Raw genomic sequence first — 13460 nt, 5'->3', positions numbered from 1 at the left:
CCTATTTATTTGGAATACCAACAGTAGATAAATCAGGAAAAAATTGTCTTACCTTTGCCTGCTGTAGCCAGGAACAAATGAAGTAAAAGGACTGCTAGAACAATCCTGAATCTCAAGAAAATATCCTGTATTCTGCCAACACAGCAGTGCTGTTTTCCCCAGGCAGCCATTCTAGAAGAAGAAAAAAAAACAAAATAAAAAACCACAGTGACTAGAAAACATGCAAGTGTGCAGATATTATGACAAATTATGTTTCCAGCCCAAAGCACAAAACTTTTCAACACCGTTATACTATTGGGTATACATAGTACAGAAATGCACAAACACTGTAGAGTATTGCCAAATGACAATTTGCCAGTCACCAAGAAAGAGCTGTTTGCTGAAATGAAAAAAAAAAACCAACCAAAAATGCAAAAAAACCCTCCACTCAAGCTCTAATTCTCCAAAGACTCACAAATACATCAGAGCATGGCCATGAGTCCTTGCACAAATAAGGCTTTCAAGATTTGAAAAACAAACAAACAAACAACAACACCACCACCACTCCGACACAACAAAACCCCAACCAAAACCAGCCAGAGAGCAAGCTTGGAGAGCTTATCCAAAGGCTTTGTTAATCTCAGTAGGTATATAGAAAGCATCTCCTCAGTCCCCTACCTGCAGGTTCTATCATCTGAAGGTTCTATCATCTTAATAGCAACACTGTGAACTCCTAAGGAAGAAGAAAGAGTTTGATTCTCGATCCTCATCACATTCTCAAGGCAAGAAGCTAATGACGAAAAAGTGAGAAATGCCGTAAGTCACTGTAGGCAACAAGTTCGTACACAGTATCATCAAAACCTGGTTTGTTCACATTTTTTCCTAGTGATGGTCGCCTAATGTGAGCAATAGGACATGGTGGTGGACAAAGAACATGCCTCCTATTATAAGAGATAATGTTCTATGAAATTATACACTTTTTTTAAAGAGATCTTTTTTAAAACAGATACATCTTCTGAATATTTTGCATGCCAAAAGAAATGTTAAGTGAAACATTCATGTGCTTTTTGCATGCATTATTTCTTAAATAAAAAGATTCTTGAAACAAATGCAAAGCAGTAAACTTTATGTATTGTTTATCTTTAATGTATCAGCTTTATGGTAGACCAGGGCATTCTGTGTGACACCAGAAGTTTAACTTTGCCATCACAAGTTTGGTGTATGTGTGCGTGTATTGGTTAGCACCCATTGCTCGCAAACGTTACTGTATTCTTGTATATGCTGTATCAGGCTGCAACAGTTTCCCTTCTTTTCAGGACTCTAAATTGTGAACTCTTTCAGGAGTTGTAAATTCGTGTTAAGGTTAGGACTAAAATGTATTTTTTGCAAGCTTTCATATTACTGTAAATATTTATTAGCATAAAATGGTTACTATAGGCTGAACTCTCCAAGAGAAGTGCTAGAGGAATAAACTGAGAAACAGTGAAGTTGCTAGGTAATTGACATTTTGGAAACTGATTAAATGTACATGCAAATAAATTATACACATATGATAACGTCACATAGAAAACATAAAGCAAAGGCTTTTTAAAAATTAGAGCACTGCAACACTGTTGCCAGCCAGTGTCTTCAATAATTGTACGGTATGCAATATTTCTAGCACAAAAATAAGATCATACTTATTGCATTGAAGCAGACCAATCTGGATGATGGCACATACTGCTTCCACTTTCCAGATTCTGGATGCTACACTTGAAATTGAAATCCACTAAGGAAATAGCAGTCAAATCGTGGCAACACCATGAATGGCGTCTGCATAGGTGCCACAGATGTTAACCAGCAGGAAGAAAGGCTATCAATAAAGGAATACAAAAATCAAGCATACTAAAGCTGAGAGAAAATAAATGGTATACTAAAGCAATGGACATAGCTAATAAACAACATCTTAGGCAGGAACGGACTAACGGCAAACAAAAACAAGTTAAAAAAGCAAAAAATGTCAAAGGTGGGCTAGCTTTCTAAAGATTCACAGGAAACATGTCCAAAACTGTCTTCAGCTTGTGTGGTGGGTTGACCCTGGCTGGAGGCCAGGTGCCCACCAGAGCCGCTCTCTCACTCCCCTCATTCACTAAACAGGGGAGAAAAGGCATAATGAAATGCTTGTAGGTCGAGATAAGGACAGGGAGAGATCACTCTCTAATTATCATCACGAGCAAAACAGACCAAACTTAGAGAGGGAATTCATCTAATTTATTACTAGGCAAAACAGAGTAGAGGAATGAGAAAATAAAATCAACTCTTAAAACACTTCCCCCCACCCCTCCCATCTTCCCGGGCTCAACTTCACTCCCGGCTTCAACCTTCCCCCCCCTCAGCGGCACAGGGGGACGGGGAGTGGGGGTTACGGTCAGTTCATCACACGGTGTTTCTGCCGCTTCTTCATCCTCAGGGGGAGGACTCCTCTCATCGTTCCCCTGCTCCAGCATGGAGTCCCTCTCACGGGGTGCAGACCTTCAGGAGCAAACTGCTCCAGCGTGGGGTCCCCCACGGGGTCACAAGTCCTGCCAGCAAACCTGCCCTGGCGTGGGCTCCCCTCTTCACGGGTCCACCGGTCCGGCCTGGAACTTGCTCCAGCGTGGGCTTCCCACGGGCCGCAGCCTCCTTCAGGTGCCTCCACCTGCTCCGGCGTGGGGTCCTCCACGGGCTGCAGGTGGAATCGCTACACCCCCTCATCCTTCCTCCATGGGCTGCAGGGGGACAGCCTGCTTCACCATGGCCTTCACCATGGGCTGCAGGGGGATCTCTGCTCCGGCGCCTGGAGCTCCTCCTCCCCCTCCTTCTTCACTGACCTTGGTGTCTGCAGAGTTTCTTACATCTTCTCACTCCTCTCTCCGGCTGCAAAAGCTCTCTCTCCAAGTGTTTTTCTACTTCTTAAATATGTTATCACAGAGGCGCTGATTGGCTTGGCCTTGGCCAGCGGCAGGCCCGTCTTAGAGCCGGCTGGCATTGGCTCTATCAGACACAGGGGAAGCTTCTAGCAGCTTCTCACAGAAGCCACCCCTGTAGCCCCCCCGCTACCAAAACCTTGCCACGCAAACCCAACACAGCTTGCTTCTCTTGAATGCGTAGAAATCATATATTAATAGAGTTTTTCAGTCAGCAAACTAAGTAGCAGAATTATATTAATAATCCTAAGAACCTGATAAGGAAAACTGCCATGCTTAAATATACTTGTCAACTTCAAGGATTGTGCATCTACAATAAAATTTACTAGGGTTAAAAGAGATGTCCATCCAAAAGCCGTGTTTCCTTTCTTTGCTTACTCATGCTTCCCATTCTAGTCTCAAATTAGGTCACTTCCAAGCAAAGACAAGCTGCACATCTATTCCACCTTTTTATGGGAAAATCTCTTCTTTTGTACAGTAAACTATCTATCCATAGTGATGTATTTAGACAACAAACCAAACACAAATTCCAGCATCCCTTGCCTCTACTACCTTGACATCAAGAGTTGAAATGTGAATGGGATGGAGCCCAAAATTACTCAGTCACACCCACAAGTTTAGCCATCGATGCTGATAAGTACTGAAGCAAACTGCTTGCTCTGTGTCATATATAATACTGCTTCAGAATGCTCCTAAATTCCTTGCATTTATTTTCCTCCTTAAGCCTCAGTTCTGCAAAGAGATATAGATGAAATGAGCTGACTAAGACAAAGGTTTACTCCCGTACCATCAAGTATGCCTTCTATTTCGTCTGGTAGACCTCATTAGACAATCATGTTAGTGCCCCTACCACCAGAAATAACAACTGCATTCCAACAGTCTAAATTTGAGGGCAGCAGCCAAGAAATTCCTGGGTCTGACTCCAGGTCTGCCTGAGTGCTATGTAGCCCTGAGGAGTTTCAATAGACCTTCCTTTAACTCAGGTCTTCTAGAGTGAGGTTTGCTAATATTTCTCTAGTGTTTAAATGAAAGGCTGTAACAAATACTTTCAGCACATTAAAGTTTTTTTCCCTCTGGTTTTTTTTGACATTGTTCTCACTTCCCGAGATGGGCCTGGCAAAGATAAATGGGGACAGAGGCACAGCTTCTTGTTGACAGAATACAGTCACATCAAGAACTCTAAAGCTATTCAAAGCTATGAATGCAGATTAATGGTCCCAGGGATGGCAATTAAAATCCAGATGGCAGGAAAGTCAGTAAATGTATAAAGTGAAATCCTGACATGGTCACAGTTCAATTCCTTTTTTGCAAGACTTTGGACATTTATGCTAGCTCAAGATTTGTTCCAATGTCCACATAAAAAAAATTAAGAGAGTTAGGAAAATAACATTAGTGTTTCCTTCTTTTTGCAACAATGCTGTTTAGACACTAACAAAGAAAAAGATGCTGCTAGCTTTGATAGATTTTTTTAGATTTCTTAAAGAAAAAGCAAGATGAAAAATATGATTTCACCATATCTATTGAAATAAAGATCATATGATACATTTGAAAACATTTGGACATTATGTTTCTCAAACTTATTTAAGGCCTTCTTTCTATTGGAAATCTAAAGCTCTACTCTTAATAATGATCCTGAAAAGTAATATAAATATATAGTTGTGGACATCATAGAATTAGGCATAAGTGGTGTTTTTTATTTGTTATTCATTTTGTTCATTTATTCAAATGAACATTTTTATTGTTCATTATAATAGATGAATACAGCATGACTCAGAGAGCCCAGCAAGAATCTGCATAGTTTTTGCAGCAGGATGAAAAATTTTCACTTGTAAATCAAGATCTAATCAAGTGCAACAGCTACTGAGCACAACTACTCAGCCACCCAAGTGTGGGACAGAATTCTATGCACAGACTACAGGCAAAGATACAGCTGGCTGTCTTTACTTTCTTACTATTCTGAAATAACAATTAAGTCAATTTTATTTACAAAAGGTAACTGCCTGAAGTAGAAGATAATATAATCAATTACTTTTTCATATGGTCAGTGCATAAAATGGAAATTCAGAAAACAGAAAGTAAGGGCTCAGGCATAAATCTCTTCCCTCTTGTTTGCTCTCCACAAAGAATGCTCTATTTTGACGAGTGGCAATCTTGTAGCACTGGTACCCAGGTTTCACAACCAATCATACCATGTCATTAATTTGAAAGTGAAACTGGAATTGATAGAACTTTTCTTAAATCAGCAAACACACTTTCAAAAATTAGATGGTTAGTTTGTATGTTGTGTTATATATGTTGCAGTTCTGCATTAATAATTCTCTGGAAATTAAAGAGGTTACTGGAAATGAAGACAGGAAGATGGTATAAAGAGGAGTCTCTATTCTTATTAATTAGCTTATGTCATGCTATTTTACTAGTTTTCTGATGCAATTGTCTTTCAACACAATGGGAGTTTCTAAAGAGCACAGTTTCTGCAGAAGGTACTGAAATCTAACAGATTGACTAAGACAAACATTGGACAGGGAGCCTGTTGCAGAAGGACAGGCAGAATAGAGGGATGAAGGTCAGTAAGCCAACAGCAACTTACAAAAGCAGGCAATGAAAACTATTAAAAACAAGGCCTATAAGGCTTTTACTGTGTTTATTCTGCTGTACTCAGCTTTGTACCTCTGAAAGAAGAGCAATATATTTTGAAGTTGATGTTTTTAAAGCCCTTCAGCTAGCTAGTCAGTCACAGGCATCCACCGTGAAGAGACTGAGGTGCTGCAGGAAACTGGACTTGTGTTACAAACACAGCTGGAAGGTACAGGAGATAGAGTCTGTGCCTCTGCAATCAGCCTCAAGGCAGACTGCGTAGTGCAGCTCCACTCAAAGTGCAGTGTGAGAAACCTGGACTGCTTTCCAAGTGTGCACCCACAGGTGACATATCAAGAGATACTGGCCTTACCTTAAGCCACTGCTTGCCTTGTATTATAGCAGATACATTTTCAATAGGCTTAAAGCCAAAGAAAAGTGCAAAACACAAATACAGCTGTTTAGTGCTGTATTATACGTCGTTAAATCACCTTTTGAAAACTATATTCAAATTTTACAGTTCCTGATGAATATACCTATTTATTGGCAGTCTTTAAAATTTAATAAACTATTAGTTCTTTTATGCCAAGTTTTAGCCAGAGCAGGTTCTCACTGCCAATGTATAAACTGTTGGTAACAGAAATTTATGTTGGAAATCATGACCCAAGCAATCAGTCACTTACTTCTAACTGTGCCGTCTACTGCTGCACTTCAAGCTGTTTTGTTCAAGTCATACTTATTTCATCCATAGTCTTTGGGGCCCATTCTGTCTACTTTTGTAGATATCCCCTACTAAAATCTTGGATTTTAATAAATATATTTCCCAAATTCATAGAATTTACTGCTGAGGAAGATGGTAATAATGAATGGTAAGCTTCTGGCTGTTTTTTTGTGACAGTCTTGATTATTCAAATCTATACCAGCTGATAAAAGGCAGAAGAGAGTAAGAGAAACATCGTATTGCCCAGGTATGCAAACTTCTTGATGCCTTTAATTACTTTCAGAAATGTAAGACTGTAGACTTCTTCCATCAACCCCTTATATTTTCCAGACTGGAACCAAAATGTAGTAACGTTTTTATGTTATTTTTAAATTTTGGCTGAAGCAAGTTAGATGTAATAGGGAGGATGCTTATGTTGGAAAGTCTTATGTCACTGTGAATTTTGGCACATACAGTATCCACTGACTTAACAGCAGAAGTAGCACCATTGATTTATAAATGTTGTTCCATGGGATTTTTTTTAATGTATTTTTCCAGAAGACAGTAATAGGGTTACTACTGTCTGATAATAGCCTGGGTTTCACTAATTATCTCCAGTGTTTATCAAAGTCTGTAAAAACAGGCATACTGTGTTCTAAAGTGACACATAGTCACTTTATGTAGAACACCAGCTTCTTCTAAGACCACAATGGTAATGTGTGGAGCCAGGTCAAGGATCTTCCGAACATGTCCTCCTGACATAAATCTTTGAAAATAGTAAAGATATTAAGTATTTTACTTTTTAATAAGTTGGCTTACAGAGAGCAACAAGCCACGTAGTTACAGATACCAGTCTTCTGCAAAACTTATAGCTTGTTGGTTCAGTTCTTAACAGAAATAAACAGAAGGAAAAACTCTACGAGAAATCAATTCTTTTGTTTAGCCTTTCAATAGCTGCAGGATACTGGTATTACAAAGACTTTTTTATTTTATTTTACAAATACCAAGCTGTGTAAGCCAAGGTTTGCCCTCAGTTCAACTCATAGATCTCTCCTTAGATTCATGTAAAAGTGTAAGCTTAATCATTAAGGTTTGTATAAGTGGATTCATGAGTGTAATATGCTATTGGATGGCTCTCCATTACAGACAGACCTCAGTGCCAAAAAGCACTCTTGGTAGTTAATTCTCTCTTACAGTAACTTGTGTCATTGCATATAGTGCAAAACTGGAACAGGGGACAATTTCAAGCAAGTTTTTGCTCCCTCTTATGCAGTTTGGCAATGTTTCACCTCCTGATATCCAGCAGTCACCTGAGAGATGAGGAAGAGGCTTCCTTCTAGCTCTTTTAAAGTTCTACACTATCCAGGAAATTGTCTTTTGTGTTGTGTATTCCCTTGAGAGAACATGCACTCTATTAAATCTTCTAAAGCAAACTAAAAAGCCCTTCAGTGACAACATCCGAGTAGGTTTCCACTTCAAAGAGTTTACAACGTACTGATGAAGCATAAGAAGCAGAGATGTAATAAAGTAGTTATGTTTGTCACAAGTCTGGTGACTTCAACTATAGGCAAGTTGTTTACATTTTCATTAATAACACTTTGGGGTATGGAGGTATAATAGGTTTCATGGGAGGGGGAAATAATAAAAGAAGTGTTCTGCAGAGTAAAGACTGAAAATACAACAAAGACTACATTTATGTTGGCACATAGATAAAAGATTAAAGGAATGCTAGACATGCACCTTGAGCCATGTAAAAGGGATGAGGAAGGGTGTACAAAGATATGAGCATAGAAAAGCAGACAAATACAAAGTTTTGCAAAACCTTTATATTCAGTAACAGGACTTGAATTTGATGCAGAAAGAAGGAAGGGCAAAGACTTTTCTAAAGCTGGAATATTCAAACCAGCAAACAATGTTAGCAGGCTGTAAGGAATTAAGTGAGGGCCAGGCATGCCAGAAAGAAGACTGTTCAGCTCGTGCTTTCAATTTTCCTACTTTTCAAAAATGAGACCTGAAAGTTTATATCATCTTACTGTAAGTGAGGAGAAAAAAAAAGAAAAAAAAAAGAAACAGTTGTTTCTGCTCATCTTACACTTTCTTTCCCTCCCTCTCCTTTCCATGCTCTCTTGGCTTGAACAGCAGCATTTTCCCACATACCCCCCCCCCCCAAAGTCTTAAAAAAGAAATTATATTGTGATTTCATCGTAAGCTTCACTTTATGGATTTAACAGGTCTCTTGGATCTTGCACTTGGAACTGTTAAAAATTTCTCTGGAAGCTAAGAAGCAGAAAACTTGGAGTTTTTTGCTGCTTTGGGGTTTTGTTTTAGGTTTGTTTTTTTTTAAACAGTCTCTCAGACTGTTTTACTCAACAGCCCAATGACCAAAATTAATTGTTTGTACCAAAGAAATAAAGCTCATCAGTTTTGAAAGATGGATGCACTGAAGCAAGCATCTTCCAGAACCCTGCTACAACTCTGATTAGGAATATGGCATCACTACCCTATACAGCCTAAGGAAATACAGTCACTTTGGCACCTCAGTCTTCACATGGGGTAAATATTTGGGAATCCTCTATTAAGACATTCTAGGAAATGGGTTTATGCCAGAACAGCATTCTGGGCCTTTTAGCACCGCTCCTTCTTAGGGTACAATGTAAGTCTATGGAGCACAGGGGAAAGGAGATGGCACCATTGCCAGAACAAGGCCCTTAATCAGTTGTTAGGGAAAGAAGGGGAGGCAAAGTTCCAAGTGGACCTCACATTAGATTAATACAACTGAAACAAGCTAGTCAACAGCAATCATTCTTAAATACTTGAAAGTGGTCACGCAAGAGAGTGGATGACTTCAAAGCAACTTCAGAATAATTTATTTAAACCATTTCTGTGCATGGCCCCCATGAACGTATCAGCTCAGAAAATTTACTTCGTACAACTAAACTACACTCTACATGGCTTCTTTCACCATCACCACCTCTAAAAAAAAAAAGTGATTAGCCTTCTTACAAATAAACCACCCTAATCGCAATGCTACTTGCTGAAACATAGATGGGGGGTGAGGGGAAGAAAGCACTTTTTAACTCAAGTTATATGAATACTTGGACTATGCTATCAATAAGTAGTGCTGGAACAAAATCCCCCAGACTTCAAAACATGAAGTGACAAGTATTATCAGAAACCCAGCTGTCTAGTCCAGGCAGAGAGCCACAGTAATTTTTTCTCTAAAGAATATAAAGGTGGATTTTTAAGAGAATACTTAAAAAAACTAAAAGCATCAGTAAAAAGATGTTGGGTTTTGCTACGTGTCCACAATAATGTTTTCATAATCAGCATACTCACATTACTTATTTTCTTGCTAGTTCTACCATTTCTAAATGTGTCACCACTTGTCAAACATGACAACTTCTGGCAAACCTACTGATGGATCTCTCAGGCCTTAACTCTTCAATGATTCCTTTAAGGAACACCATAAATGAGAACATACACAGTGCTTAATTTGTGAGTGGTTGTTCTTTTTTGGCAACTAAGGCATCACCTGAGGTACTTGTCTCATGCAAATTTCAGAAAATAGAAAAAAATGTGATAAATTCTAGTAATTTCCTCTAAATTTTAAGGAGTGAAAAAGTATTTTAAGTGGATTGGGGAACTTTATGAACTATTTCTTTTCCGTACGCTGTCTCATCTAGTATAACTGACATTCTACGGTTTTCTTTTAAAGTAAACAAAAATAAGTAAATCGTGTTACAAATGACAGTTTTTCTCTGAGATGTTAAGAACAGTGTACTTTAGTAGCCAGCAGAAGAGGACCTAGAATGGAAGAACAAAATCACTGTATTAATAAGGCACTAGCTGAAAAGCGGCTGTTGTGTCAAACAATAATTAGATTTCTGGGCTACAGTGCTCATCGATAAAAGAAAAACAAAAAATGCTGAGGCTGGGAGTTCCACTGCCAAATACACTTCTAAAATGTTGTATCAGTTCCACTACATATTACCTGCAATAAAACTGTCCCAAAAGTGATGTAAGTACCACTCACAGGTTGAGCACCTGTGGTATACAGCTGGAGACAAATCCATGTGATTGATGCAGGCAGGATTTTGAGATTCTTTTTTTTTTTTCTCTGATTTAATGCCAGCTAAAAAGGATCCTTTGTCCATCCTGACCAGGAATAAATTTCAAAGATATTTTGGCACAAAAGAAATGCAAGACTCCCAAATAATTGAGTCCTATTAATTACCATATAGCTACACAAGCCTGTCTTTTCATAGAGCAAGCATAGTTCCTTTCCAAACTGTAATTCCACCAGGAATTTATGACTGGAAAGAATAAGACCCTCATGATCATGAGCACCTATCTAATAACATTAAATGATTCACCCTGCTCCTTTCTTGTTCACAAGCTGAGTAGCACCTACCAGTGTCCTACAACAAATTAATATTGTCTAAATCTATGCATCAGAGAAAAGAGCAAAGCTTTTAATTGAACCTAGACACAATAATACTACTAAACTTACTATTTTTCAGAAAGCTAACATTTCAGGCCAAATAGCATGCCTTATTCATGTCAATTCTTCCGTTGAAGTCAACCAGATTGATTGTATGCACTACCCTGATTTCAGCCTTCAAATAACTTAATCTACTATTCCACTGAAAACATAAAATTCCAAACTCAAGTGTAGTGATCAGTTTTAAAGCTATACTGTGTTTGCCAAGGCTACTCATCATGTTACATATTAAGAACTAAAAATTGTCCAAATTTAACAACAGCTATTCTCTCATGAAGTCAAAAACTTTCTCTATCTGCCAATATTCTACAGTTTGTGGAAGACCTGACTAAAAGCCTTCACAGCCCAAAAGCTGTATAAATTGAGCAATTAACTTGAGAATGGGAATTTAGTCCTTTATCTCTCTCCAGCTGGCTCTAATTTGAGCCAATTTCTGTTGATGTATTAGAAATAGAAGTTTAATGTTAAATTTGAAAGGCACTGAAGAGAAAAAACATGCTCACAAACTCCATCTGACCTACAGAATTACCTTAAGATACTAAAGTAATATTAATAATGATACTAATAACATTAGTTCACTTGGTGTCTGACTGCCACAGCACAAATAAAATAATACTAGCTTGTAGTGTAAGGAGAAAACTTTGTGGCCCTGATCCACATCTGAGCAAACTTGGTTCACACACAATTTCTTTCCTGCATCTTCTTTCAAGGCATTTCACTTTAGAGATTGTCTTTATCAGTAAGTTATAAGTGTGCTTCCTCAGTGAAGACAAATACTTGGAGACCCTCCTAAGCAAAGACATGTTTTCTTTTCTTTAGTTTAATTCAACAAACACATTTCCCATTACCCGGCAGAGGACCAAATCCTGCTTGTTTCCCCCATGCAAACAGTTACAGAAGTACATTTTCCATCTTAGGAAGGAATGGCTAAAGCCATAAGCTTAAAGCTTAAGAACAGGAATATCAACTTGCACAGCTTTATTCTGATGATGATGTACACTGTTAGCCTATGCAAGCAAAAGGAAGAAACGTATTTTGAGTAGAGACACATAACATCAGCTCTACCTTTTCAGCACAAATGACAGAGCTCAATACCCAAAGAGGTTGCTTTGGGACCAAATAACACTTTAGATCTGCAAGCCTGAGGTTGTAAACTCTATTTTGGTTCATGTTGAAGCTTATTCTACCCCATTTTCAGCATTACTATAACTGACTTCATGTAAGTCAGAACCAGCCTGGGCTTGTACAATCACACGTTTAACTTGCTGGGTAGGCATGCCTTTAGAAGGCTAGTGAATTAGTTTACAACCATTGCTTCAACATTTCCACATAAATCAATGCAAGACAATCCCACAGTAAAAGCAACAGATTTCAGTACTGTTATAAATACTACCCATGAATGACAAAACCTATATATTTGCAAAGCAAAGCAAAAATAAATGCAGACAGGAAAGGATGCTTCCAGTACATTGATCTTTCCTCACTCGGCCAGTGTCAAGCGACAAGACAAAAAAACCCTCAGAACTATTACTGTGCAAAACAGGTGACTGATCGGTGATACGAGTTACCTTGTATGAGAAACAAGCAGCAAAAAACTTTTGAGCTGAATATATTCTCAGCACCCATTCTCACATTTGTGAGAGCAAAACCTGACCCAGTCTAGAAATACAGTCCCAACGGGACGCTGCTCTAGCCCTTTATCGAAAACCGCATTCAAACCCCACTGACGCGTCCCTAAAAATCATTCAGTTTTAAACCTGATTTAAATGCGTTACTGATTTTTTTATCACCGCTAATCAAGTGCTTAAAATAAGCTGGAAACCAGAAGGAAACAGTTCTACTAGCACCACCGAGAAATGTACCTGGTAAGAACAGAAGTCCCCCTCAAGATGAGCTCAGAAACGCGTCTCCCACAGCCCTTTACCGTGGCCTCACACACCGCACCGGCCCGGCCGTGAGTCCCAACGGCCACCAACGGCCACCAACGGCCCCGGCAGCTCGCGGCCCCCGCCCCGGTCCCACAGCTTTGCGCCCCCAGGCGGGATCTCCCCTCAAGGCCCCCGGACTGTGTTTCCCTCGACGGACGAAACCCACAAGTGCCATTCAAGGGGAGGGATCCGTGAGGGGGACGTGACTAAGCGGGAGCTGCGGGGCTTGGCTGCGGGGCGCGAAGCTCCCCGACCTGCCCTTCTCCGTCAGCCTCACAGCCAGGTTCCCGCTGGACCCTTCTGCCCTCACCCCGGTCGTACCTCCGGGGAGGGTGGTCGGGAAAGCCCATCCCCACAGAGGCGCGCATCTCTGCCGCCCAGCTCCGGAGAGTCGCTCACCTCAGCCCGGCAGCTCAGGGCGACTTCGACCTTCGCACCCCGCCGCGTTGCCGATCTCTCCTCGTCCTGGACAGCCCGCCGCCTCCAGCCGCCTCTGCCCCCAAGAGCCCAGCAGCAGCTCACCTGGCCCCAGAGGACTGCCCGTCCCGTCCCGCACTGCCCGCCCTACGCCGCCGCCCACCGCCCTGCCCGCTCGGCACTGGGCGCAGGACACGCGGCGGCCGCCCCCGGCAGCTGGGGCAGCCGCCTTGACGCGGCTGGGGGGCGGAGGCAGGCGAGGGAGGTGCAGCGAGAAGCCGAGAGGGAGTCCGGCGCGGCGGCGGCGGCCGGCGGGGCCGCCTGGGAGCGGCCCCCGCGCCCCCTCGGCAAGGCGGGCCCGGCGGCGGCAGCGGCTGCGGGCGCCTCCCCGTTCGGCGGCCCCGCGGGTACGGGCG

At 40.9% G+C, this 13460-nt stretch overlaps 1 protein-coding gene across 3 annotated transcripts in view; it reads right to left on the bottom strand.

The window, feature by feature from the left end:
* Positions 1–13220, bottom strand: part of ADGRG2 (adhesion G protein-coupled receptor G2) — a 63468-nt gene extending 50248 nt beyond the window's left edge. For 2 of the 3 annotated variants that reach the window (XM_054838201.1, XM_054838218.1), the window contains exons 1-3: positions 13027–13220; positions 658–712; positions 53–171 (exon numbers count right to left, since the gene is read on the bottom strand). In XM_054838201.1, coding sequence (XP_054694176.1) covers positions 53–171; positions 658–689 — 151 coding nt within the window. In that variant the 5' untranslated portion in view covers positions 690–712; positions 13027–13220. The remainder of the gene's footprint in view (positions 1–52; positions 172–657; positions 713–13026) is intronic. The other variant, XM_054838211.1, reaches the window with a different exon arrangement.
* Positions 13221–13460: the final 240 nt, after the last annotated feature.

Source organism: Grus americana, chromosome 1 (genome assembly GCF_028858705.1).
Source record: "Grus americana isolate bGruAme1 chromosome 1, bGruAme1.mat, whole genome shotgun sequence".
NCBI classification, from domain to species: domain Eukaryota; kingdom Metazoa; phylum Chordata; class Aves; order Gruiformes; family Gruidae; genus Grus; species Grus americana.
This window is presented reverse-complemented; position numbering and strand designations above follow the sequence as displayed.